The sequence below is a fragment of the Channa argus genome, chromosome 8 (genome assembly GCF_033026475.1).
Source record: "Channa argus isolate prfri chromosome 8, Channa argus male v1.0, whole genome shotgun sequence".
Classification (NCBI taxonomy): domain Eukaryota; kingdom Metazoa; phylum Chordata; class Actinopteri; order Anabantiformes; family Channidae; genus Channa; species Channa argus.
The window spans coordinates 5506656-5529306 of NC_090204.1; the positions used below are offsets into that span (position 1 = coordinate 5506656).

The 22651-nt window shown below is 37.7% G+C and overlaps 6 protein-coding genes across 8 annotated transcripts; 4 read left to right on the forward strand and 2 right to left on the reverse strand.

Moving 5' to 3' along the window:
• The first annotated feature begins 156 nt into the window (after positions 1-156).
• On the forward strand, positions 157-4670 carry ing5a (inhibitor of growth family, member 5a). Its single transcript, XM_067513129.1, has 8 exons — positions 157-644; positions 1680-1751; positions 1951-2117; positions 2265-2376; positions 2451-2550; positions 2737-2872; positions 2996-3057; positions 3204-4670. Exons 1-8 carry the CDS (start codon positions 608-610, stop codon positions 3241-3243), a joined length of 726 nt encoding a protein of 241 aa, XP_067369230.1. The 5' UTR covers positions 157-607; the 3' UTR covers positions 3244-4670.
• Positions 4217-6244, reverse strand: cep19 (centrosomal protein 19). The gene is made up of 2 exons (XM_067513133.1): positions 5937-6244; positions 4217-5579 (listed from the first exon to the last, which is right to left on the reverse strand). The coding sequence occupies exons 1-2, from the start codon at positions 6064-6066 to the stop codon at positions 5242-5244; spliced, it is 468 nt and encodes a 155-aa protein (XP_067369234.1). The 5' UTR covers positions 6067-6244; the 3' UTR covers positions 4217-5241.
• A 205-nt stretch (positions 6245-6449) lies between these two features.
• pigx (phosphatidylinositol glycan anchor biosynthesis, class X) lies at positions 6450-8447 on the forward strand. The gene is made up of 6 exons (XM_067513128.1): positions 6450-6609; positions 7012-7099; positions 7211-7346; positions 7615-7828; positions 8009-8106; positions 8225-8447. Exons 1-6 carry the CDS (start codon positions 6543-6545, stop codon positions 8357-8359), a joined length of 738 nt encoding a protein of 245 aa, XP_067369229.1. The 5' UTR covers positions 6450-6542; the 3' UTR covers positions 8360-8447.
• Positions 8448-9208: 761 nt separating this feature from the next.
• pak2b (p21 protein (Cdc42/Rac)-activated kinase 2b) lies at positions 9209-16613 on the forward strand. Of its 2 annotated transcripts, none has more exons than XM_067513113.1 (15): positions 9209-9555; positions 10590-10942; positions 11049-11155; positions 11295-11445; positions 11613-11644; positions 11803-11916; positions 12037-12169; positions 12278-12341; positions 12735-12783; positions 13539-13651; positions 13799-13916; positions 14041-14140; positions 14236-14432; positions 15261-15398; positions 15522-16613. In XM_067513113.1, exons 2-15 carry the CDS (start codon positions 10753-10755, stop codon positions 15606-15608), a joined length of 1593 nt encoding a protein of 530 aa, XP_067369214.1. In that variant the 5' UTR covers positions 9209-9555; positions 10590-10752; the 3' UTR covers positions 15609-16613. The 2 variants fall into 2 exon arrangements, with proteins under 2 accessions (XP_067369214.1, XP_067369215.1); XM_067513114.1 differs by lacking the exon at positions 9209-9555 and adding an exon at positions 9604-10310.
• Positions 16614-17169: 556 nt separating this feature from the next.
• On the forward strand, positions 17170-19771 carry rpp21 (ribonuclease P 21 subunit). Of its 2 annotated transcripts, none has more exons than XM_067512630.1 (5): positions 17170-17326; positions 17447-17547; positions 18236-18318; positions 18423-18557; positions 18825-19771. In XM_067512630.1, exons 1-5 carry the CDS (start codon positions 17270-17272, stop codon positions 18920-18922), a joined length of 474 nt encoding a protein of 157 aa, XP_067368731.1. In that variant the 5' UTR covers positions 17170-17269; the 3' UTR covers positions 18923-19771. The 2 variants fall into 2 exon arrangements, with proteins under 2 accessions (XP_067368731.1, XP_067368732.1); XM_067512631.1 differs by having other exon boundaries at positions 18426-18557.
• Positions 19755-22624, reverse strand: aqp12 (aquaporin 12). Its single transcript, XM_067512622.1, has 3 exons — positions 20651-22624; positions 19989-20105; positions 19755-19907 (listed from the first exon to the last, which is right to left on the reverse strand). The coding sequence occupies exons 1-3, from the start codon at positions 21243-21245 to the stop codon at positions 19780-19782; spliced, it is 840 nt and encodes a 279-aa protein (XP_067368723.1). The 5' UTR covers positions 21246-22624; the 3' UTR covers positions 19755-19779.
• Between the last annotated feature and the right edge of the window lie 27 nt (positions 22625-22651).

Sequence of the window (22651 nt, forward strand, 5' to 3'; positions counted from 1 at the left end):
CTAGTAAACGTCGCAATAGCGCGCTCGTTTTAGTACATTTCCTGCCAATAAGCTTACAAAGTGTTTGAGCTTCATGTAAATAGATGTATATCAACAGAAGAAACAAACATTGTTTATCAGTCACGATAATTATATATTCAGACTGTTATGGGTTCGCAAATGTATGTAGTTATTTGCCCTTTCAGGATTTGGTTGAAATAAACGTTTACATTTGAAAAATGTAAAAGGGTATTTAGGCTACGTACAGTAAAGTAAATAAGTCTTGTAAGGACCAATCAATAGCAACTAATTGATATAAAGAAAGTTTAATTTGGTTTGTGTGGTATTAGACTTGCACCGCTATGTGCCGCGCATGCGAAACACCCGCAGAAATGTGTATCCTGTACGGATTCTGAGTACATGTGTATTGAAGTGAATTGACTATTTACGGTAACAAGTGTCACTTCATTCCCACTTGGAGAAACTTGTGACTGCAGGCAGAACCAAGTATTTGCAAGCGAGTTATCCACTGGATGACGAGCGATCCCAGGGCAACGAAACAAGTTCATCAGTTCTCCGGCCAACAGTTTCAGAGCTAACAACGCAGAAGCTAAACAGCTAATCTGAAATGGCGACGGCAATATATTTGGAACATTATCTTGACAGTGAGTACCTGGGGATATTGTGGTCAAAATCAAAACATCATGTTGTACATGTTAGGTTTGTTGGAGGTTTAGTTGGACTGTATCAAAGACGTTTTCGCATGGTGGATGACTGACAGAAGAAACTAGCTAACCTGCAGTATGTTAGCAAATACAGCTAGCTGTTATGTCAGTGACTAGCTAACTGATTAACATCGCGAAGTATGAATTGTGAAAAACTCAGTTTATGGCAATAAAGTTGAATGCAACCAACTCAAGACAATTTTGAAATTTTATAGAGTATTGAAGTTTGCAGTTGGTGTGGTTTCGCCCTCTATCACATTCGTATAGTTAACGCTAATTAGTTAGCAGCTACGTAACTAAGGTTCGCTATAGTTATGTAAGATTGTTAATCGTTGTTATACGCAGCATGGTGAAACCTTTTGATTATGTTCATTCTGGTCGATATGTGATAATTGTTTTTTTGATAACTAATAATGTGCATTTCAACCTGTTGGTGTCCCGTAACCGTTTACGCGCTGGGGCGGGGTGTTTGAAGTGCATATGCAGCTTCCATCATTTATTCAATAGCCCATTGCTGTTACCGCGGGTGCAACACAGCTCACTTATGTCATTCCCCCAGCTAAATATAAGATTTTCAAGTTTAAATAACATACCGACATGTTCAGTGTAAAATTGCACAGACATTTCAGAGCAGTTTTTTATGGAATAGTATATTTTCTTATGTAATCCAATGCTGGTCATTTGCGGTTGATCTTTTAAGATCATCCCCTCATAACTGTGCATTGAAAAAGCTTTTTGAGGCTTTCTGTTTCAACTTATTTATTTATTTTTCATTTGAGTTTTTAAACGGCACCGACTTAACCAGACAAAAAAAAAAAAAAAAAAAAAAACACTGAACTTAAAAGCTTTATAAGATCCATAACGGCTCAGCTATGTGAATTCAGTCATACATGTGTTTGATTTAAATGTCAATTTTTAGAAAACAATATGCAGACCAGACCCCCTCATCTCCCTCATACTTACGTTAATCTCTAGGTATTGAAAACCTACCATGTGAGCTACAAAGAAACTTTACTTTGATGAGAGACCTGGACAACAGGACTGAAGGTAATAATTTAATCCAATTTCCTGTTTGATATGTGACATGATTGTGGTGGAAAAATAAGCTACATTTACTGAAAATCTAAATTGATGTGCTCTGAAAGTAGAAAGGTTTGTGTTGTACTATTTAAAGTCCCCAAAACATAAAAGTATTGTGCCAACAATACTGTTGTTCCAGTATTGTAATCATCATGTTTGTGTTTAGAAAAGAGAAGTGAGATTGATAAACTGGCTGAAGAGTACATAGCAAATGTGAAGAACCTGGCCTCAGAACAGAGAGTGGAACACCTGCACAAGATCCAGAATGCCTACAGCAAGTGTAAAGAATTCAGTGATGACAAAGTCCAGCTTGCAATGCAGACATATGAGATGGTCAGTCCAAACATTGGTCAGGTGTATTTTTCCTGTTACTATTAACTTATCTCTTTGACATTAAAGTTGTATTCAGTTTAACAAATTTCCAAATCAAACAGTACACACAGTAACGTTCTATTCTAAACAAAAAAATGTCTACTATAGGTGGACAAACATATCCGCAGACTGGATGCGGACCTGGCACGGTTTGAGAATGAGCTTAAAGAGAAGCTGGAAGTGAGTGGCTATGAAAGTACAGAGGGAAGAGCATTGAAAAGTAAGTTGGCCAAATTAAATGTATTTTATCAAAATAGATGTATGTATATGTATTTGATTAAATATTTTCCACAGAAGGTGACTCCCGGGGGCTGAGAGAGAAGCGTGGATCCAGGGGAAGAGGAAGGAAAGGTTCTGATGAAGATTCTCCCAGAAAGAAAAAGATGAAAAACAGGTAACTTTAGGCTGGTGCCTCATCAAGTCTAAGCCCTAATACCTCTCTACTTCCACCTGCACATTTTTGTTAGACTGGAAATACAGCATTGTTCAAGATTTTTCAATGCAGATTACTCCTCAATTTGTCCCCTATTTAACGGTGTTTAATTCTAATCATGCTGTTTGTGTAATGTTGGTCTTTTAGCCCAGATTTGAGTGAAGCTCTCCTGCCTATGCAGCCATCAGATGTTTTGGACATGCCTGTTGATCCCAATGAGCCTACATACTGCCTGTGCCATCAAGTATCATATGGAGAGATGATTGGATGTGATAACCCAGATGTAGGTTCCCAATGTGTTTCTATATTTAATGAAGTTATAATTGTGATCAGAATGTGTTGACTAAAGGCCTTGGAGGTTAAAAATACTGACCTCGTTTTTCATCTTTTGGATTGTTTGTTTTAGTGTCCGATTGAGTGGTTTCACTTTGCATGTGTTGATCTTGCTACCAAGCCCAAAGGAAAATGGTAAGAGCTTTTAATTCAAAGACTGCTAATGGTGATTGGGTTATGCAAATGTATGTGATTGAACCAGTCATCATATATACAAATAACTACTGTTTATCTCAGTGCTTTAACCCCTTCCCCCCTTTCTTTTTTATGACACGTCTTAGGTTTTGTCCAAGATGCACCCAAGACAAGAAGAAAAAATAAGATTTTTCATTTTAGGAAATGAAAAAAAAATGTATGTATTTTTTCTGTAGTTTAACAGTGTAAACAAGAACATCAGTTACAAAACTCTCCATAGAAATGGTGGGTCATAAAGCTTTTTCAGGGCCTTATCCGGATTTGGAGTATAGCTACCCTTGTAGCACCATAAACCCCCCTGTATTGGGTTAATATAATTTTTTGGATTTTTAGACACCCGTCTTTGTCCAATAGCTTTAAAAATAATAATGCATCTTATTGTGCAGTTTGAGATGGTAGAGTTAAAATGATACAAACGTACACCAATTTCAAAGTTGTTACTTTCATGCCATAGGGTGAATTTAAACTCCTTACTAATATACTCACAAATCCCGGATTGCGGCTTTAGTATACTTGAAATATTAGTTTTATAAAGAATTATTTTTTTAACAAGTGAAAAGCCTGCTGAAAATACCGTTTTAAACAACTAAATCCTTACCAAATAATGACGTTAAAAGGAATTATGTCAGATTTTAAGTTACTAGGTAACATGACCGTGGAGTGGTTAACACTCTCACAGCTACAAAAGGGTTTTCCTGTAGTTTGTGTTTTATCCTCATGCTCATGTAGGTACTCTAATTTCCTGCTACAGTTAATCAAATAACATGCAAGTTAGGTTATTGGTAATTCTAAATTGCCTGTAGATGTGGATGTTAGATGGTAGATGGACATTAAGATGTGCCTGTAGCATGTGAGTGTCAGTGGTTGTCTGTCATTACGTGTCATCCCTGAGATAGACTGGCAACCCGTCCTCCTGCCCATTGTCTCCCGAGGTTGACTCCCTGTGACCCTTTACAGGATAAGCGGTAAAGATAATGGATGAATTTTAAGTTACTACCTCCTTAGGGAAAACACCATCACTATATAAATTGACTGCAATTGATACCGATGTAAAATACATTTTTGATTTGCTTAAACCAATCAAGGAAAGCAATGTGTGTATAAATATATATACAATCTTTTATTGACTTAAAAACATACTGCGACATCTTTGAATGTAATGTGGTACTTTTGGTCAGTCAGTTTGTGTCACATGAATGAGGTATCTAAGCACTTTGAATTAAATAGTTCCCTGAAGAGGTTTGAAACTGCAGATTTGGTATCATGATATATTTTATGTCATTTAAAACTTTGCCATAGTACATTGACTCAAATCATATCTATAAAATATAAAAAAATGAAACAACATTATGTGGACAGCTTGTTCCAAAGGCATATTTGTTGTATTGCTTACTCACTGGTAAGTGTTCGAAATTCAAATTTTAATAAATAGGATTTTAGCATCTTTTCATGTTTAACTGTGAATGTCACTCAGGCATATGCCACAGATAAAAGCCAAAGTCTTTGTATTTTGTAAAATCCAGTATTTTATAACAAATAAATATTCACTATTATTCTTGGTTATTTCATTTATTGTCTCTGAAATAGAATGTGACATGGGTATGATAAAAGTATTGGGGGTTTTTTTGCCTGAAAATCTTATTTATGCCCAGTAGCAGGAAACTATGTAGATGATTAGTTTTGATGCTGTTGTTAATGACAGTAAATGTTATTTGGTGTGGGGCACTCAGCATTAACAAATGGTTGCGATTGTAAATTGCCAGTCAGAGGTATAATCCATAGAAATTTTCTGCTGCATTAAAGTTCTCCCTAAGATTTTCACTGGAAAGCACTTTCCGTTTATTTCTGAAGTACTAAAATATCAGTGGTGGGGATGCAGTAGGCCACAAGTTCAAATCCTAACCCAGCAGGAGTGGCCCCGCTCCACCAAGGACAACCTTGGTACCGGTCCAGAACCCAAGTGAAATGGGAGGGTTAGGGCAGGAAGGGCATCCGGCATAAAAACCCATGCCAAATTAACGTGCGACCTCTGAAGGCACAAACTGAAAACCGTTGATCTTTTTTTTTTCTAAGAGACTGACGTTAGAATAAGTTTGGAAAAGCACATTGAAAAAGATTTTAAAATCATTCTGTCTCGTCATCCCAGCTGCACCTTTCCTGGATGGACTTATTGAAATCCACTTCCAAGTCGTAAACAAATTCAGCATCACCTTTGCGCCGGCGGTTCTTCTCAAATAACTCATCCATTTGGCCTTTCTTGCGAGCAAGCTCCTCATCGCCCAGTTTGTTCAGGTCTTCGTCAGGGTCCAGTCGGAAAGAGGCTAAGCTGTGCTCCAGGGTGAAGCCCTGCATGTGATCTCTCAGGATAAGGAGAAGCTTTTCCAGCTGGCTCTGAGACACCCCCTCCAAGTAGTCCCCGTGCCGTGGGTGATTCTTAAGCCTTTCAGCAGCCATGCCATAGTCTGAAGGTTGGGGAAAGAGGGTATCAAAGAGTCAAACTGCACTTTGGAAGTAAATGTCTACAGGGAGTAACCTGCCAGGTGGCTTTTGTAAACTCTCTAACACTTTGTGATCTTTACTTATATATATCCTGTTGCCTATACCTATTAATTAGGTACAGTCACACAGTGTCTTGAACATTGCTAGAACATTCTAGTGTCACCATGTGAAATTTTCTCTTAAATTTAAAAATATGCTCTTGAATCAAGATATCAAAATCATTCCATATTTGGGTCTCTCCAAACACTTAGCCTCAATGGCGAAGCGATTGTAAATTTTAATAAAAAAGTGAGAGAAATTGTACAATTGTATTACCTTACCAGAATATTTTGAGAAGTTCCGCACAGGAATTATTCTTTTTCGCACCTTTTTGGATTCCATATTTTGATAAATTAAAACTATAGAGGGAGGACAGAACTGCACTCCACATCGCTTTGCCTCGAACGACATCTTCTGCGGCAAGCCAGATTTAAACTGATGTCATTTGGAGCGATGAAGAGTAAAGAACTAACCACAATTAAAAATAGTTGATAGGGGTACTTGTCACAGTAGACTGAATAACGATTAACGGCTTCAAAGACAATTGAAGTTTTTCCTGGATATCCTTCGTCATTCTCAAACGTATCTGCCTTTACCGAAGCCTGTCTGCATTACAGAAAAATACTAAAAATATTATATTGTTTTACTTACTTCGGCCATAAAGAGTGATTGCTGATTAGAAAACAACAGTGTATATAAAATAATATTTGGTCAGGATTTTCTTCAATACAATTCGATTCTTTTTTTACTCAGGCACTTTGGCAGCCACCAAAGATACTACCGAAGGGGCCTTAAAGGTCTTTTCCGTAAACAATTCCCAACAAAATGTTCATATCGCTAGATACTTAAGCTGTAGTGAGCTTAGTAAAGTTCAAATTACTGTATAAATGTATTTTCTACTGTCTTTGTTGACCTGTTTATCGATATGTTATTGTTTAACGTTCATCGAAAAGGGTGAAGTATAACCTTATTGTTACACAACTACTTGGCAAATGGCTAATCACTTTTAGTTTTGTGTGTAATCACTAATTTAATAATTGTTCGTTCTTTCATTATTGCCCTATATTTATGCTAATATAATAATAATAATATAATTGTTTACAGACTAACTATATCGTGTTTTACAAAAAATACAAAAACAACAATGTAATAGAGTTTAAAATGAAAATAATAAGCAACTGATAACAAAACAGACAAATGTTGGATTTGGGTATATCTCATTTTACATACATTTTATACATTTTTATGTATAAATGATGACAACTTTATATATTTTTTTAATTTTACATTTTCTTATTAACCTAAATGTTTTTTAATGTTGTGGTCGTGAAAAATATAATCTGCACATTTATACAGATAATAATGAAAACCACTGTGACCTTGTGAGGCAGGGGCTTGAATCTACATCAGTGTCAGTGGAGGTCAGCAAAAAGGGTTTCCACAGGTATTGTGTTTTTACTAAGAGATATTCTATACTAATAGATCAATCTTCATTGCTTGTGTTGTGTGATATCATTTATCACTAAACAATGACAATCATTTTGTCATGTTTTAGGGAGGTGGTAACAACCGTTTCACTCAGCCCCAATTTGATCAGTGAGGTCAGAGTTTTGTTGATTAATAGATGGCCCAGAGGCGTATTTGTTGATCCATATCAACTTGCATCCCTCAGTGATCAAAGTGATTGGCAGGTAAGCTCACACAAATCTTACCTTTCACTGAGCTGAAACGGTCAAGCAGAATAATTGTGCAGTAAGGCCCCATAAAGTATTCAAGCCTCTTCAAATTTCACACTTTTATGCATTCCATATTTGATTGTTATTGGATACAACTTTAATTTTGCCCAAAGTAGAACTTGTAGAGATTTTCTAAATATATTAAAATCAATAAACTCTCTAAATAATATGGCAATACCACATTGATATACAGTGTATACATACATTCATTGTTCTCTTTAAGTTTTTGCTAGATTCCGCTATTGACCTAGAGGCTCCTGCTCACAAGACTTCAGGATTTATCACCTATATGTATCCTACCCTCAATGGATCAACTCCCAGACTGCTTAAAATAGCTATTCCAATACATGGCCGCTACCACGAGCCCTCTTTTGATGGAAAAACATCTACATCTATCAACATAGAACCTCCAGAGCTTCTACTCCAGACAAAAGAATGTAAGTTGATTGTGTTGTCATGCACATATGTAACATCAGAAGCATTCCACCAATTTTATATCCTGTAACTCCAGAAATTCCAGGAAAGTAAAAGCTGATATAGTAAAGAAGATAAAGAAGATGTAGTAACAGAAAAGGTAGTGGTTGTTTCCTTAATATAAACTCTTTTATTCCTTCTAGGTACAAAGCTCAACAGCTTAGAGTCTCAAATTGTGGATGCCCCTTGCACAGCTGACAATTCCAGCATGTGTTCATGGGTGAAAATGCAACATCAGCAGGTGGCTCTCTATAAATCTTTCCAAAATCCTAAGAAAACAATTTAGCAACTTTTAAAAATATCATACTCTCTCCACATTGTCCTTTTTATCTTACTAAAAAATTTTCTATATCTTTTAGGAATATGGCCCCATGAGTTTCCAGTTTCCAGTTGGCGATGGGTCTTTGGTTATACCTGTATGCAGTGGAACTCTTCTAATCACATTATTATCCTGTGCGGCTTTGTCCAAATACATGTGGGAACATCAAATCTAAACAGTTATTGTTAACATACATGTGATGCCAGGATCAAATGGATTTATACAAAACACAGATTCTTTTTTTTTTTTGTTAAAACTATAAACACTACCCTTGTTTCTTACAGTTACTTTACTACACACTGCTCTAACTTTTGTGGTTCCCTCCTGTTAAAATCTTGCAGCAGACAAAGGAACACTGCCAAAGGCAAACTAAGAGATACTACATTGTATTTGCTTTGTTTGAAACATACAATTACATAAATGTGGTGTAGCCACAAAGCACATTCTTGTCTTTAGTCCAGCTGCCAACAGTATTCAAACTAAAGATAAAGTCAAACTCAAGATAATAAAAAGCAAAGCTCTGCTTTCTTTTTTCTTTTTCTTTTTCTTTTTTTATTTTCTTTTTTTTTTTTGTTTTTTGTTACTGAATTAAAGGTTTTTTTTCATCTTTTGTTGACAATCAAGTGTTTGTTCTAATTCATAGAGTCATAAATCTGTAATGCCTACAGGAGCTGGTTTAAAAAAAACTTTTGCTCTATGATCAATCCCTACAATACTTGCATGCATGTATAGCCAATGCTAACAATGAAAGTTTGCTCTAGTCTACAAGTTTCTTTTATGTTCATATATGGGCATAGGAAAATCGGTGTGACAGTGACAGTCGTGAGCTGGCAGTTTCAGAGATCATAGGACAATTTAAATAACTTTTAGTTCCCATCAGTTGCTCAAATGTAGTTAAACGTGTTTATCGGTGTCCTCTTGCTTTTCGACTAAATTTACCATCTAACTTCCAGTTTCTGGGGTTCTACACGTTCATTGCCATTCGATTTCCCAGCAGTCAAAAAGGTGTTAGTGTTGGGAGTATGAGCAGTGCCGTTTTGCACACGGGCTGTCATTTATGGATTCACATTGTGGATAAATTTCACACACCATTCATTAGAAACATTTATTGAATAGGTTAGGGCTGGGTCGGTAGTTCCGCTTCCCCTTCGCCATAGCGGAATTATCCAAGGGGCAGAAAAGATAGAAGAAAAGTTGCATTGTAAATAGTACTAGTCCCCGTTTTACAAAGAAATCTGCACGCGGTGTGGATCACTAAGGCCCAAATGTCACAAAGGAAGCACTTTTAAAGCATTTGCAAAGATATTCCGGACCGTCGAGGATCGTCCGGGAGTCAAGTACTATTCAAGTTTAAGTGGTGTGGGATCTCCGGTGAGCTGTGCTGCTTTTGCGTCGTCTTGTTAGCCTGCAAATAAAGCAAATGTCTAGTAGCTCGTTTGCTACTTTGCCGTCTATGTAGAATTGTCTAAGTTGCCTCTTGGCTATGGTAATTTGATGAGGGGGCACCAGTAGCAATGGTTGTTAGACTCGTAAGCGTTAGTTGAGAGCGTGAAGCTGATAGCCGTTTGTAAGCAGTAGTGTAGCTTGTCCTGCTAACGCTAGCTCACAGCTAGCACACTTGTTGGCCAAGTCGGTTAATGTTAATACTAGCGTTAGCGTGCTAGCCGCCCGTGTTGTTGCTGTCATTTCAGGGGCATTTTGGAATAGATTTTAGAATGGAGATATAATGTAATATGGGGAAAATAATTGTCTAAAAGTCTGTATATGGACATGTCTTAGCAAGAAGCTATAAAGTGTCCATTTGTGTATCAAGTGCACAGGGGAGGAGTAACTTGCATCATGCTAACGTTATTATTCTGATCCGGGCTCATCCTTTGGTTTTCTTCAGATACCGCACAGGACACTAACGACACTGCTCAGCTAAAAACGGATTTCTCAAATAGATAGTAGAATCTTGTTGTTGGAAAGTTTTTCAGGTGTCATCTGTGTTCACTGGTTTCGTTCCTCTAACACAGTGTCTCTGTCACATGTAAAAGTTGTGGTCTGGGTTTCTCCTCACGGTTTAGTCACATATCAGTACCACTGGTACAGACATTTCTGCAGTGCCTTCGATGACCCCTTGTACAGTAAGGTCAACTTCAACAGTTTTCAACTTGCTTCTATTGGTTCTCGTTTTGGTAGTTCACCAATAATATTAAACGTATATAGCTCTCTGTTTCTGTCTTAAGCTTTTTAAGTAGCAGTACCCTGTTCAGCAGCTGTCATATTTATTATTTGCCTGCAAGAAGATTAAGACCTGATGATGTTATAAAATTGTTGTATGGTAGAATGTAGTTCTTATTTACCAGTCTGATATGTCAGTAGCCTTTACATAATTATTATTGTCCTGGATGATTTTCTTCCAGGTACAACCCAGTGGATCAGTTCTCTTCTGCCGTCACCTTCTGCACGTCCTGTGGTTCTTGAGCACATATGCTGATGTAAGTGCAGCTTTGCTCCCTCTCCATCCTCTGCTGCTGTGCTCCCCAGCCCTGCTAACCCTGTGAGGCTAAAAACAACCACATAGCGATGTGTGATAACGGCGACCCTGATGATAAACCCCCTGCCCCTCCAGTCAGAATGAGCAGCACCATCTTCAGCACCGGCTCTGGCAAAGACTCGCTCTCAGCTAACCACAGCTCTAAACCACTGCCCTCTGTGCCTGAGGAGAGGAAATCTCGCAACAAGATCATCTCAATCTTCTCTGGGGCTGAAAAAGGTCAAAGTGTTTTGTACCACTAAGAGAAATACATGTAACTGTGAAGTTATTTTAATGTTTGTTATCAGTCTGAGTGTGGTTTCAATAAGGATGTGTTCAATTTCAGTTGGCAAAAAGAAAGATAGAGACAAAGAGCGACCAGAGATCTCACCACCTTCAGATTTTGAACACACCATACATGTTGGCTTTGACGCTGTTACAGGGGAATTCACTGTAAGTTTTTACATTTTGGTCATTTCCACCGATACAGTCTTTCTTCTATTAACCTAAATTTTGCAATTTAACTAATTACCAAAGCAAAGATTGGCCCACATTATGTTGACACATTTTGTTTTACTCTTGTCATACACAGGGTATGCCAGAGCAGTGGGCTCGACTACTCCAGACCTCAAACATCACCAAGTCAGAGCAGAAGAAAAACCCACAGGCTGTGCTTGATGTTCTTAAGTTCTATGACTCGACAGGCAATGGCCGTCAGAAGTACCTCAGCTTCTCATCCTCTGGTAAGGTGATGCGTTAGATTTAAGTTCTGTTTGTTTTCTTTGGTGGAGATGCTTGGTAGAAACCTCCCAAATTTTCTAGACACAAGACAATTTTAGCTTATCATATTTCCTTTTATTGATTGGACATTATGTAAAGCAAATGTATATATTTATTTTATTTTTTACAGAAAAAGATGCATTCACTCCCGGGCCTCAATCTGTAAGTATTTCCGGACTTTTGACAGCACACACACACACACAGAGATAGATAAATAGATATGTAGAGAAGTAGATAGATATACGTATTTTTATATGCTCTTTTCCCCTACTATGATTTGTTTCACAAAGAGTACCAACTTTTATTTTCTTGTGAATTAGCCTGTCAAAAAAGGCACAGAACCTTCATCACCAAATATTAAAGACATTGATGATGACGACGATGATGACACTCCTCCTCCTGTTGTGGCACCACGACCAGAACACACTAAGAGTGTAAGTCCCCTGTCCAAACATCTTATTAGATATTTATGGACTTCATTGATTATTTATTGTTAACTTTATAATTGCTTGTGCACTCATTTGCCTTTGGTTATTGTTGCATGTGTTGTGCAGGTGTATACTCGCTCCGTTATTGACCCCATCCCTGCTCCAAATGTGTGTCCTGATGGAGATTTTGCTTCCAAGGCAGCAGACAGACAGAAAAAGAAGGGCAAGATGTCAGATGAGGAGATCATGGACAAACTGAGTAAACCTCATTAATCTTACCAATCTACTGACATAACAGTTTTTGGTCAAACCTCCGATCACATAATTTGCCCTTTCCTTAACACATGTGATTGTTTGTGGCTTACAGGAACCATAGTCAGCATTGGAGATCCCAAGAAAAAGTACACCAGATATGAAAAAATTGGGCAAGGGTAAGTGCAGATTCACCAGTTTTCTATAGAACATGAGATATGTTTTTAGGCGTATTATTTGAAATTGGTTTACAATATGTTAATGTTAATGCCTTTTATTGCCTAGTTCAAAATCTAATTATTTGTTACATTATCTGTCTTTAGCTGAGTTAGAAAAAAGCTTATAATTAGAGTGAATGAGCCAGATTTTAACTACCATCATTTGTGTCAGGTTTGAAACCAGTCAAAAGTGTCATGTCGCACCTCCGGTGGTCTGTGGAGCAACATTTGAACACACGTTTGTGGTTGCAAACCTGACAACTTGAAAATATGTATTTGTGATATGTTTGCACATCAGTTTAGGTGTTTGACAGATGGCTGTACAATAAATTAAATCGCTCATTCTTTTCACAGGGCATCAGGAACAGTATTTACAGCCATTGATGTTGCCACAGGACAGGAGGTAAAGAGTGAGTTATTGATGGTTGGAGATAAGTTGAGTCTACTTTTTGACAGCTTAGCCTTTGTGCTCCGAGCAAACGCAAAGTTCTCAGAGCCCACCTTTTGAGGCTTTTTTTACACTGCAGAATCCCCCAGGAGAAACAACCTTAGTACAAAACTTTGCATGTGTTCACCCCCATGTCAGACAGACAACAAGCCAATATTGATGCAGGTATTTAAATTGCTTGTTTCTCCAGTGCTGACATCAGGGAGAATTACCGACACCCTCCATTCTTTTGTAAAAAATAATGTGGCAAATGCTGCAGTAATCCTGACTTGAACACAGTGTAAAAGGCTTATGACAACACTAAATAGGTACGCAATAAAGTAAAAGGAGTCGACCTCATTGGGATAAACAAATTGCATAGCAAAAATTATTTAATTGATACACTTTTCACTTTACTATGTTGTATCTTATTTTAAAGACAGTATAAAATAAAAATGTCTAAACCATTTAATAAATAATCAGCATGTTAATTGAGACGAGACACCTCTTTATAATGCATTACAGTTAAAGACTGCAGTCTCCAAAATGATATAAAGGGTTTAACGCCTCTATAGTAAAGTTGCAGGACTTTTAGTTTAATGTTGAGTTATAGACGAGGGTTAGGTTTAAAAATTGAGTGATTATAACTTTATACTAATACATGGTCCCTAATAGTGGTAGTGAAGTTTGGTAATGTAAAATATGTGATGTTAAATGTTACCTTTCTACAGGTCGCTATTAAACAGATCAACCTACAAAAGCAACCGAAGAAAGAGTTGATCATCAATGAGATTCTAGTGATGAAGGAGCTGAAGAATCCAAACATTGTCAACTTTTTAGACAGGTAAAAATAAATACAGTAAATCAACAGCCTGGCAGCTTTTTAAACCTATGACGAGGACTTCTAAAACTGTTAATACATTTTAGTAGTCACAAAAGCACGGATGGGTTTAATGTACGTTATACTTTGTAATTTATCTGTTCATGTCAGTTTCCTGATGGGTGAGGAGCTTTTTGTGGTGATGGAGTATCTAGCTGGTGGTTCTCTGACAGATGTAGTTACAGAGACATGTATGGATGAGGCCCAGATAGCTGCTGTCTGTCGAGAGGTACACTCTAATTTTCACAATCAGAAGCATATGAAAGAAATACTATCTTGTCTCGCTTCATGTGAGTGTTAAAGAGATCCAAAAACTCCTTACTGTCTCCCTCCATTTGTCACCACATTTGCAGTGTTTACAAGCATTGGATTTCCTGCATGCGAACCAGGTGATCCACAGAGACATCAAAAGTGACAATGTTCTACTTGGGATGGATGGCTCTGTTAAGTTGAGTAAGTCTTCAACTGCTGTTATGGACAGTCTGAAATATTTGGATTTCATCTGTTAAGTGTTGCTATCTGGTTACTCATCTTCATCTCTTCAACAGCCGATTTTGGCTTCTGTGCCCAGATCACTCCAGAGCAGAGCAAACGCAGCACCATGGTAGGGACCCCTTACTGGATGGCTCCTGAAGTTGTTACCAGGAAAGCTTATGGGCCTAAAGTAGACATTTGGTCGCTGGGTATTATGGCCATTGAGATGGTTGAAGGAGAGCCTCCCTACCTGAATGAGAACCCACTACGAGTGAGTAGAAAGCATTTCTAGTTCTATTGGTGAAGCACAGTAAATAGTTTATGGGCCAGTATGTTTATGTCAAGTCACAGTAGAGGCTGTGTTCAGACAAACATTTAGTAAACATGTTCTTGTCTGGGTGAGTTTTGGTTGTGTAAGTTAAGGGATATAGGTGTAATTTTACATATTTAGAACTACAGATTACACAAACTTCTTTTATTGTAATGTGCTAATAAACACTATAATGATGAGGCTATAGTGCACGTCCATGTGCATGTACCACAAAAACCCACCACACAATCTCTGCTGTGTCCAGCTTGGACAGGACATACAATGTGCCTTGGCTCTGGATGTGTTCGGACAGAAAAATGCAGCCCAATCCACGCTCTAGACTGCAGTCCCTAAACTTTCATGAGTCAACACGGGAGTATGCTCACCCTGTGTAGTAACAAGATTTAGATTTCAGTTTAGTTGTTCTTGTTATCTGCCAAGTCTAAGAACAAATATTTTCTTATATTAAAGTTTTTTTACAGCTGCATGTTACAAAACTCGTCTCTATAATGTGAACATAGTGTCTCTATAGTGTGAACTTTTAGATAGAATGCTATTAAGTTCTGTAAGGAAGGAAAGGCTGGATAATATTAGTGCAGCTGTTTGAATGCCACCTTTTATAAGAAAGTTCTCTTTTTAAACAATTTCATTGCATGGATTAAAAAAACTATTCAGATTTTTTGAAGTTTCTTACCTTACCAGTCTGACTTAATTTACTTGTAAGTTTTTTCTGGATTCTAGATCTTACTGATTTATGCTCCTTTTTTCCCCTCTCTTCCCCTTTGGCAGGCGTTGTACCTGATTGCCACGAATGGCACACCTGAGCTTCAGAATCCTGAGAAACTGTCTCCAGTTTTCAGAGATTTCCTTAATCGTTGCCTGGAAATGGATGTTGAGAAAAGAGGTGGAGGGAAAGAGCTGCTCCAGGTTATTGACTTTATTGTTATTTACTTTTTCAGTGGTTTTAATAAAATGTGCCATTTTATTAATTCTTTGATCTATATTTTCTTTCACCCCTTTTTTTTTTTTTTTTTTTTTTTTCTCATGCAGCATCCATTTCTGAAGCTGGCGAAACCGCTCTCCAGTCTGACACCTCTTATTCTAGCAGCAAAGGAGGCCATGAAGGGCAATCGTTAGATGAATAAACTAGCTACCCTACCTTACCACGATGCTGTGCACGGATACGTGCCAACCATTTAGATTTTGTGCCTGACTATAGGCTGAGAGTGACTTGCCGCTCTTGATGCACCAGCCGTATAAGCCCTGACAAACCTCACTGTGAAGAAGACCAAAAATATAGAGCACAAGCCCACCGCTGTCAATATGAACTCTATTATCACTCAGATGTCAGAAGACAAGTCAAAGTAAAGTGCTTAGTTTCAATGTCAGGCTTAGTTTTTTGTACAACAAATCTGGTGACAAGTTAGGGCTAGGCTTGTGTTTAACTTGGAATGAAGAAGATGCCTAGTTCTGTTTAGTTTTTTTAATCAACTGCCTTAAACAAATGCAAAATGTTGCCTAATGTATTTTTGATTGTATCGATTACTCTTTTCCCTTGATTTTTACTACCTTTTGTAATTTACCTTTTCAGCTTGTCAGCGTCTTAGTTATTTTGATACTTGAATTTCATATTTCCCCCATATTGTTATATAATTCAACAAACACTCTTGCTTTTTCCACATCAACTCATGTTTTATGGACATTTTCACTTACCAGTTTTATAGGAAACATTTCAGTGCATTTGTCATCATGAATACGTGCTGTGACTGTGTTCTGCGATTGACACACCTGACAGACTTACTGTACCCATTCTTTCCCTCTGCCATTAGTGTCCTGATACCAGAGCTGCACCTTACAGGCAAATTAAAGTGTTAGATTGACAGGGTTTATACTTTCTTCTCTATGTTGTTATTAAAAATGAGTAATGTATGTTAAGCTCTGTCTTTTGTGTTCTTCACAACTAAACAAATGCGCTTCTCCCATATGTATATTATGTTCTTAATAAGTACTTTTGAAAAAAAAAACACGTCATATTAATTAGATATAGAAGGATAGGATTTTTTTATTTTGCCTGACTGTTTTTTCTTTTATGGACGGCTAGCAACTTTGACTGCACACTCAAATAAAGGCAACTGTTCTTGCTTTTGTGGGTTTGTTGTGAAAGTGATTGGTGTGCAGTAATATCACCTTTTTTCTTAAGACACAATAAATCCAACATGACAAAACTACTGGAAACACTGCAGTAGAGCAGTTTTTCTATGCTAAAGATCCCTTCAAAAGCATCATATTTTAGCTGGCTCATTCACTCTTGCAAGATGCTTTGAAAACCTGTCGATAATACTTCAGCAAATGCAGCACCTTGCAAATCAAGCCACTTAAATTTCGAGAGAAAAGCAGATTTGCTGCAGGTAATGACAGATCAGTATGGCAATGTCATACAAGACAAACTACTTACAAATCTCAATAATTATATCTTTTCCTCCATCTTGCCTCCTCATTGTGAGTGCTGGTTTTACATTAGGATGATTAGGATGTATTTTCGATGAACTGCAGATAGAAATTAGTTTGTTTTTTGAAAAACAATTATTATTATAAATATTACTTAAAAATTATTTAAGGAATATTGGCAGCCTTTGTTATTATATATTTTTTTAAATTTATTTTATTTTATTGTCGCTACGTTTATAAAGTGATGTATTCTGAAAGTTTGACCCGGAAGTTGATACATGCGAAGTCAGTGGTTACAGTTAGTTTAATCAAACCCGCTGGATAAAGCCTTTTTTCCTGATTTATCTGCAATGGCCCTACACCTGAAAGATAAAGAAGCGTACCAACGACTGAACTATTTGTATCAGGTACGATTAAAGCTCATCGGTGTAACCATGCCTCAGCCAGCATATACACGGCTAGCACGTTTGCTAATATGCTACTAAAGCGTTAAATGGTTTAACTCGTCCAGTTTTATCTCCATACAGGCTGCACACTGTGTTTTATCTCAAAATCCGGAAAACGTGGAGCTGGCTCGTTTCTACTGCTTCACACAGAGGACTATAGCAAGACGTTTAGTTCTAAGACAGTAAGTGTTTTTTAACCAGAGGTGTTTGTCTGGTTTGGGTTTGATATTGAAGTCAGATTTACATGTCACATGCAGCACGTGTTGTTTCTATTACTGGTATGCATATGGTTTAGTTATTGATCTTAAATCAGCTTCAAGAGTTGCAGTTTAAGTGTGTGTCTCTGGTAACGAAACATGTTTAAATGAATTAGGCAAGTTATATTCTATGACTAAAAGACCAAAGGAAAGAAACGTATTATTGAATCTGAACTAGTATCCTGATATGCATAACAGCAAACAACATCAAACCAGTAACCCACACCATTTTATTAGCTGATACTTTATGTGACACACACTGTCATTTGAGGTAGTCCTACATATTAGGTCTTTCTGTTGTTAATAATGATAATTTAATACTAAAACATTTTCATCTGATAAATATGTTATTTCCTCTAGTTTGAAAAACATTTATTAAAGTCCACAGAGCCAAACAATTTTTTACTACTGAAATTTTATATCCATGACTTGTTTTCGATTATATTTGTCTTGACTGAAGGAACAGGTTAAAGGGTGAGCGGCAGACATATTAGGTCAAAAAGCGCATCCTTTTAGACCAAATGTTGGACCTAAAAGATTGGTAACAAGAACATTGTCATTTAGGTCTCACCACTCCAAGCATAACTAGGGTTTTCATTAAATTATTTTGCAGAGATCCATCAGTGAAGAGAACATTATGCAAGAAGTGCTGCTCATTGCTCATCCCTGGTGTAACTGCTACAACAAGACAACGGAGTAAGTGTGCCACCTAAAATTACATTCTAAAATCAGCTGTTGACATTTGCTATATTAACTTATCTCTTGTCAAATCACTAACCTTTTTGTGGATTTTGTCTAAGCAGGAAAAAACAGCAAAACTCGCTTCACTGTAATAAGATGCCTAAGTTGTGGCCAGACCAATACATTACTGAACAATCCAGATTACTGTTTATGGGTTGACCATCCCGAGGCTCAGCTAGAGCAGCAAAAGCCAGGTGACAAATCTCAAAATCACACTACACACAAGCTTCATGGGTGGTTTCCATTTCAATGCTCTGTTGAGCTAAGTTCTCCCCAATTAAGCAAGAAGTGATCAGTATGAAACCTTGTGTTTGTACCTTTCCTAATCACGTTTAACTCCACATGGACAATAAACAATAACACATGGACTGTGCAAATTATAAAACATACTTGTACTTGTAATATAGTACTTACGGAGTGGAAACAAGAACTGACTGTCTTTCTTTCTCTTTGACCCACAGCTCCAAACACTTCTTCTGAAACTCAGACTAAAGACACAAAGCCTGAGGTGTCACAGTCTTCTAAGCCCAGTACAGAAAAGAGTAGCGTAAGCACATAGCAGCAGGTGACCTGTTCTGCTTCTAAAATATAAGGCAGTGATATGTACTTTTTTTTCTTGTTTAAACATGTATAGCTTTTTTTATCACATGTATCCATGATCAGAACTGTTTCAATATTATGTAAATGCCAGCCTATTACCTTTTTCTTTTATTGATTTCATGTTGGGTTGTTTGGTCTTTGGCCAGTTATCTGCTGCCTGTAATGTTTCTTGACACAGTGTAATTTTTTTGTGCTGCCAGCAGATGGCAACACGAGGCATCTTCCACTTGATGGGTTTGAAAGCTGGTGTCACACAGACATTTCCACTGCTTTATGCAACAAGTGACTGAGTGTTGGTGGGGGTGTTGTATTCAGCATTATCCAGAGAGACAACCTAAAATATGACTCAAGAATTACAGTTGCACGAATGGGTTTATTTTGATTTTGGCACCAAAAATAAAAAAACTGTGTGAACCTCAGACAGCGATGGTTTTAATGTTTGCTCTTGAGGTAAATGGCTGAAATACACTGTTCATGTCACAGATTGTGACACACTTGCATCTTGCCAGATGATGTCACACGGTGTTGCCTAAAAGACCCAAACTTAGCAGACCTGCCTTTTTTGCTAGTTTCCATCATGTAAACAAATGTCCCAAAATCAAGGAATGTGAAGGGCAAATGTGCAGCTTCAGTGTAGTGACTAGTTTTGTTCTCAAGGAATGAGGAGATATTTTACTCAAAGCAGCTAGAAAGAAGGGAACAACTCCATTACGTACATTTTGTTATTATTTATGCAAGATATTTTACATTTGCTGCACGCTTTGTTTAGTAAACATTTCTCAGACATTAAACAGCTGTTGTCCAAAAATACAGTTCTCACATTTTTTTCTTTTCTGCTTTATCTCCTTTTGGCACTCTGAAACGTGTCTTCTGAAAATATAGTAGGTTCCTGGCAAAAATCCTTGGAATATGGCCCACGTACAACAGGAGAGCCAGAGTCATGCCTAGAATATATACATCTTTGCTGTAAGGACTGGAAACAAAGTATTACACTGTGAGCATGCATAGGCTTTATTGTAAGGTACCTGTTAGAGAGCCCAGCCAGTAGACTACTGCGTACTCTACAAATGTAAATCCAGGACAGTGGAAGGTAAGCCCATAGGCCAAGGATGGATTGATGAAAGCTGAAGTGTAGTTCCTGGCTGGAAAATGGATAAGAAAAATAACATTTGTATTAGGCATTCTTTGTTATAGTGTGAAAACAAACAGACAAAAAGTCACTAAAATGGAAAAACCCACAAAGTAACTTTTAAGGATCAGAGCAAAAAAAATCTTGATGATGCTTCACGATGATGAAGCATGATGAATAACAATTTCTGAATATAGGATTCATCCTGGGATGTGGGAGGCAGCGGGTGATATACATTCTTAAGGAGAAAAGTCCTCATTAATCATGTAAACAGTGGATGCAGTCATTTCCAAGTAGTCCAGATTTGACAAAGTTGGGGTTTGTAGGGGTGAAAATAAATCTGATTTCCTATAATAAAAAAAAAACTATAAAATGCCATTACAGGTGAGGATACAACGAAATAAATAACAGCCAGTATTACTTTGATTTGGTAAGTAATCATCTTTGATCAACTTCCAAAAACAGTTGTGTAACTGATGATTGATTGATTGAAGTAATAGGAATTCTTGGATTCTCTTGTTTTACCACTGATGAAAAGGGTGAGGCTAACTTGCTTACCTGTATAGGACAGGAAAGTGAGAAGGATGGCGATCACAGGCACCCGGATTAGAGCGGATCTGCGTTGCAGACTTAGGTGGATGAGGGTAAAAATGAGAGCGCAAACACACTCCGTGAAAAACCCCTCAAGCCGGGAGACCAGCAGAGATGTACTGCACTCGCTAGCCATCATGTTTTTGATCATGTGCATGTCTGTCAGCTCCAATCTCCAGTAGTAGACCGCAAAAAGACGGGCGAGATAGGCCCCAAGAAACTGGGCTGATATAGCAAGCAGAGTGGAAAGAGTCGTGACCTCAAGGTGGAGGAACTTCAACACAACCAGAGTGGGATTCCCTGACATACCACCACAGATAATGCCGTGGGTCAACAGCACCCCAAACAGCATGGTCAGCGTGACATCAGGACCCAAGCCCCCAGCCCACTCACCCACCTCCACAATGGTCTGCACCTCCAGCCAACATGCCACCAGCATGAAAGAGGAAGCAAACTCCATAATGAAGCTAAACCATGGCCATTTTTTAAAGAGAGTTCGAACTGAGGTTGCAAAAATCACAACAGCCAAGAAGTATCCGAGAGATGCATTTAGTCCAGACATGGTTCAGGTCAGCTGTCCCCCAATGTTTCTTTTCATAACAGAATGAATGAGGGTTTGTCTTAACAACCGTGGTCTTTATTTGACAACGTGGCACATACATAGAGACATTTCTTATCAAAGACACGTCAGGTTTTTATCCCACAACCACCTGCCAAAATACACATAGACCTTTGCAAGGTCAGGTCAGGAAGGTAGCCTTCATTCTGCTCACAAAAAAATTAGATCAAAGCTTTGTCAACTTATCCTTACGATCTGTAGAGGATAACGTAACGTAATGTAATTTATCATAACTCCCACTGTATTCAAAAGTTTGGGTTTGGGTCGACCAGTTTACTGATAACTTCCTGCACAATGACTGCAACAATCCTGTAATAGCATCTTGTGGATATCATTCATGCATATGTGTGTGTGTATATAATGCATTATAGTAAATATCCTTTAAAGCTCAAAAAAGTAAAGAAATCTCTAGTATTAATAGGCCATAGCAAATCATTCACACTTTGTCCTGTGTAGTCCTCTCTATAAAAATGCACCTATTAAATAATCAAGAATAGTTGAACGCTTGTGAGTGTGTGCTATGAATTGGCCTGAACGGTATTTACAAAGAGAAGGCTGTAACTCAAGGCAATGTCATAGTTTATTTCTGTAACTCTAACAAAGCCAAAGCAAACTGGAAATATACTGTAAATACACAACCTCACCGTGGGTGTGATGTGTTTTGCCTTCATGTTGTGGTTGAATAGTAAACATGACACACTACTCTACTGATAACCTGGCTTTTTTTCCTTCAAGTGGCGTGCACAGAATAACCATAAATTTAAACAACCCACACAGTTTAGTAATTCAGTTTGAGTGTAGTGCATGGATGGATCATTCGAAAGTCGGCCCCCTATTGTTTCTTTTGGTTGTTTTCAGTCTGTTTGGGGTAATTTTGCATAGGTTCTTTGCACTTTGGTCTGTTGTTTGTGTCTTTTCATGGATGTCTTGTCTCTTGTTTGTGTCTGTTTTGAGTGGTTTTGCAGTCTATTTGTGTTTACTGTGCATCCGTTTGTGGTCAGAGCTAAGCTCGGAAAAACAATGTGAAAAGTAACTTCAGAGGCTCTCGGTCATTCGCCCCTTTGACCTCTGGGGCCCCTGGGCCTGTGCTCCAGTAGGACCATACTGTAATCCATCCATATTATAGTATATTAATTAAAGCTTACTATCTCCATATATACAACCGAAATATAGCATCAATATTCTAAAAAAACAACAAATGTAACTTTAAATGATAAAAAATAGTAAATGAATAGACTTGTTAGGTTTTATATACTGTAAGGTTAGGGATGAGGATTGCGATCTTCATCAGCCTCCTTCCACGTTTTCAGCATCAATTTCACAAATTAGCAATGAGTGATCGTAATGCC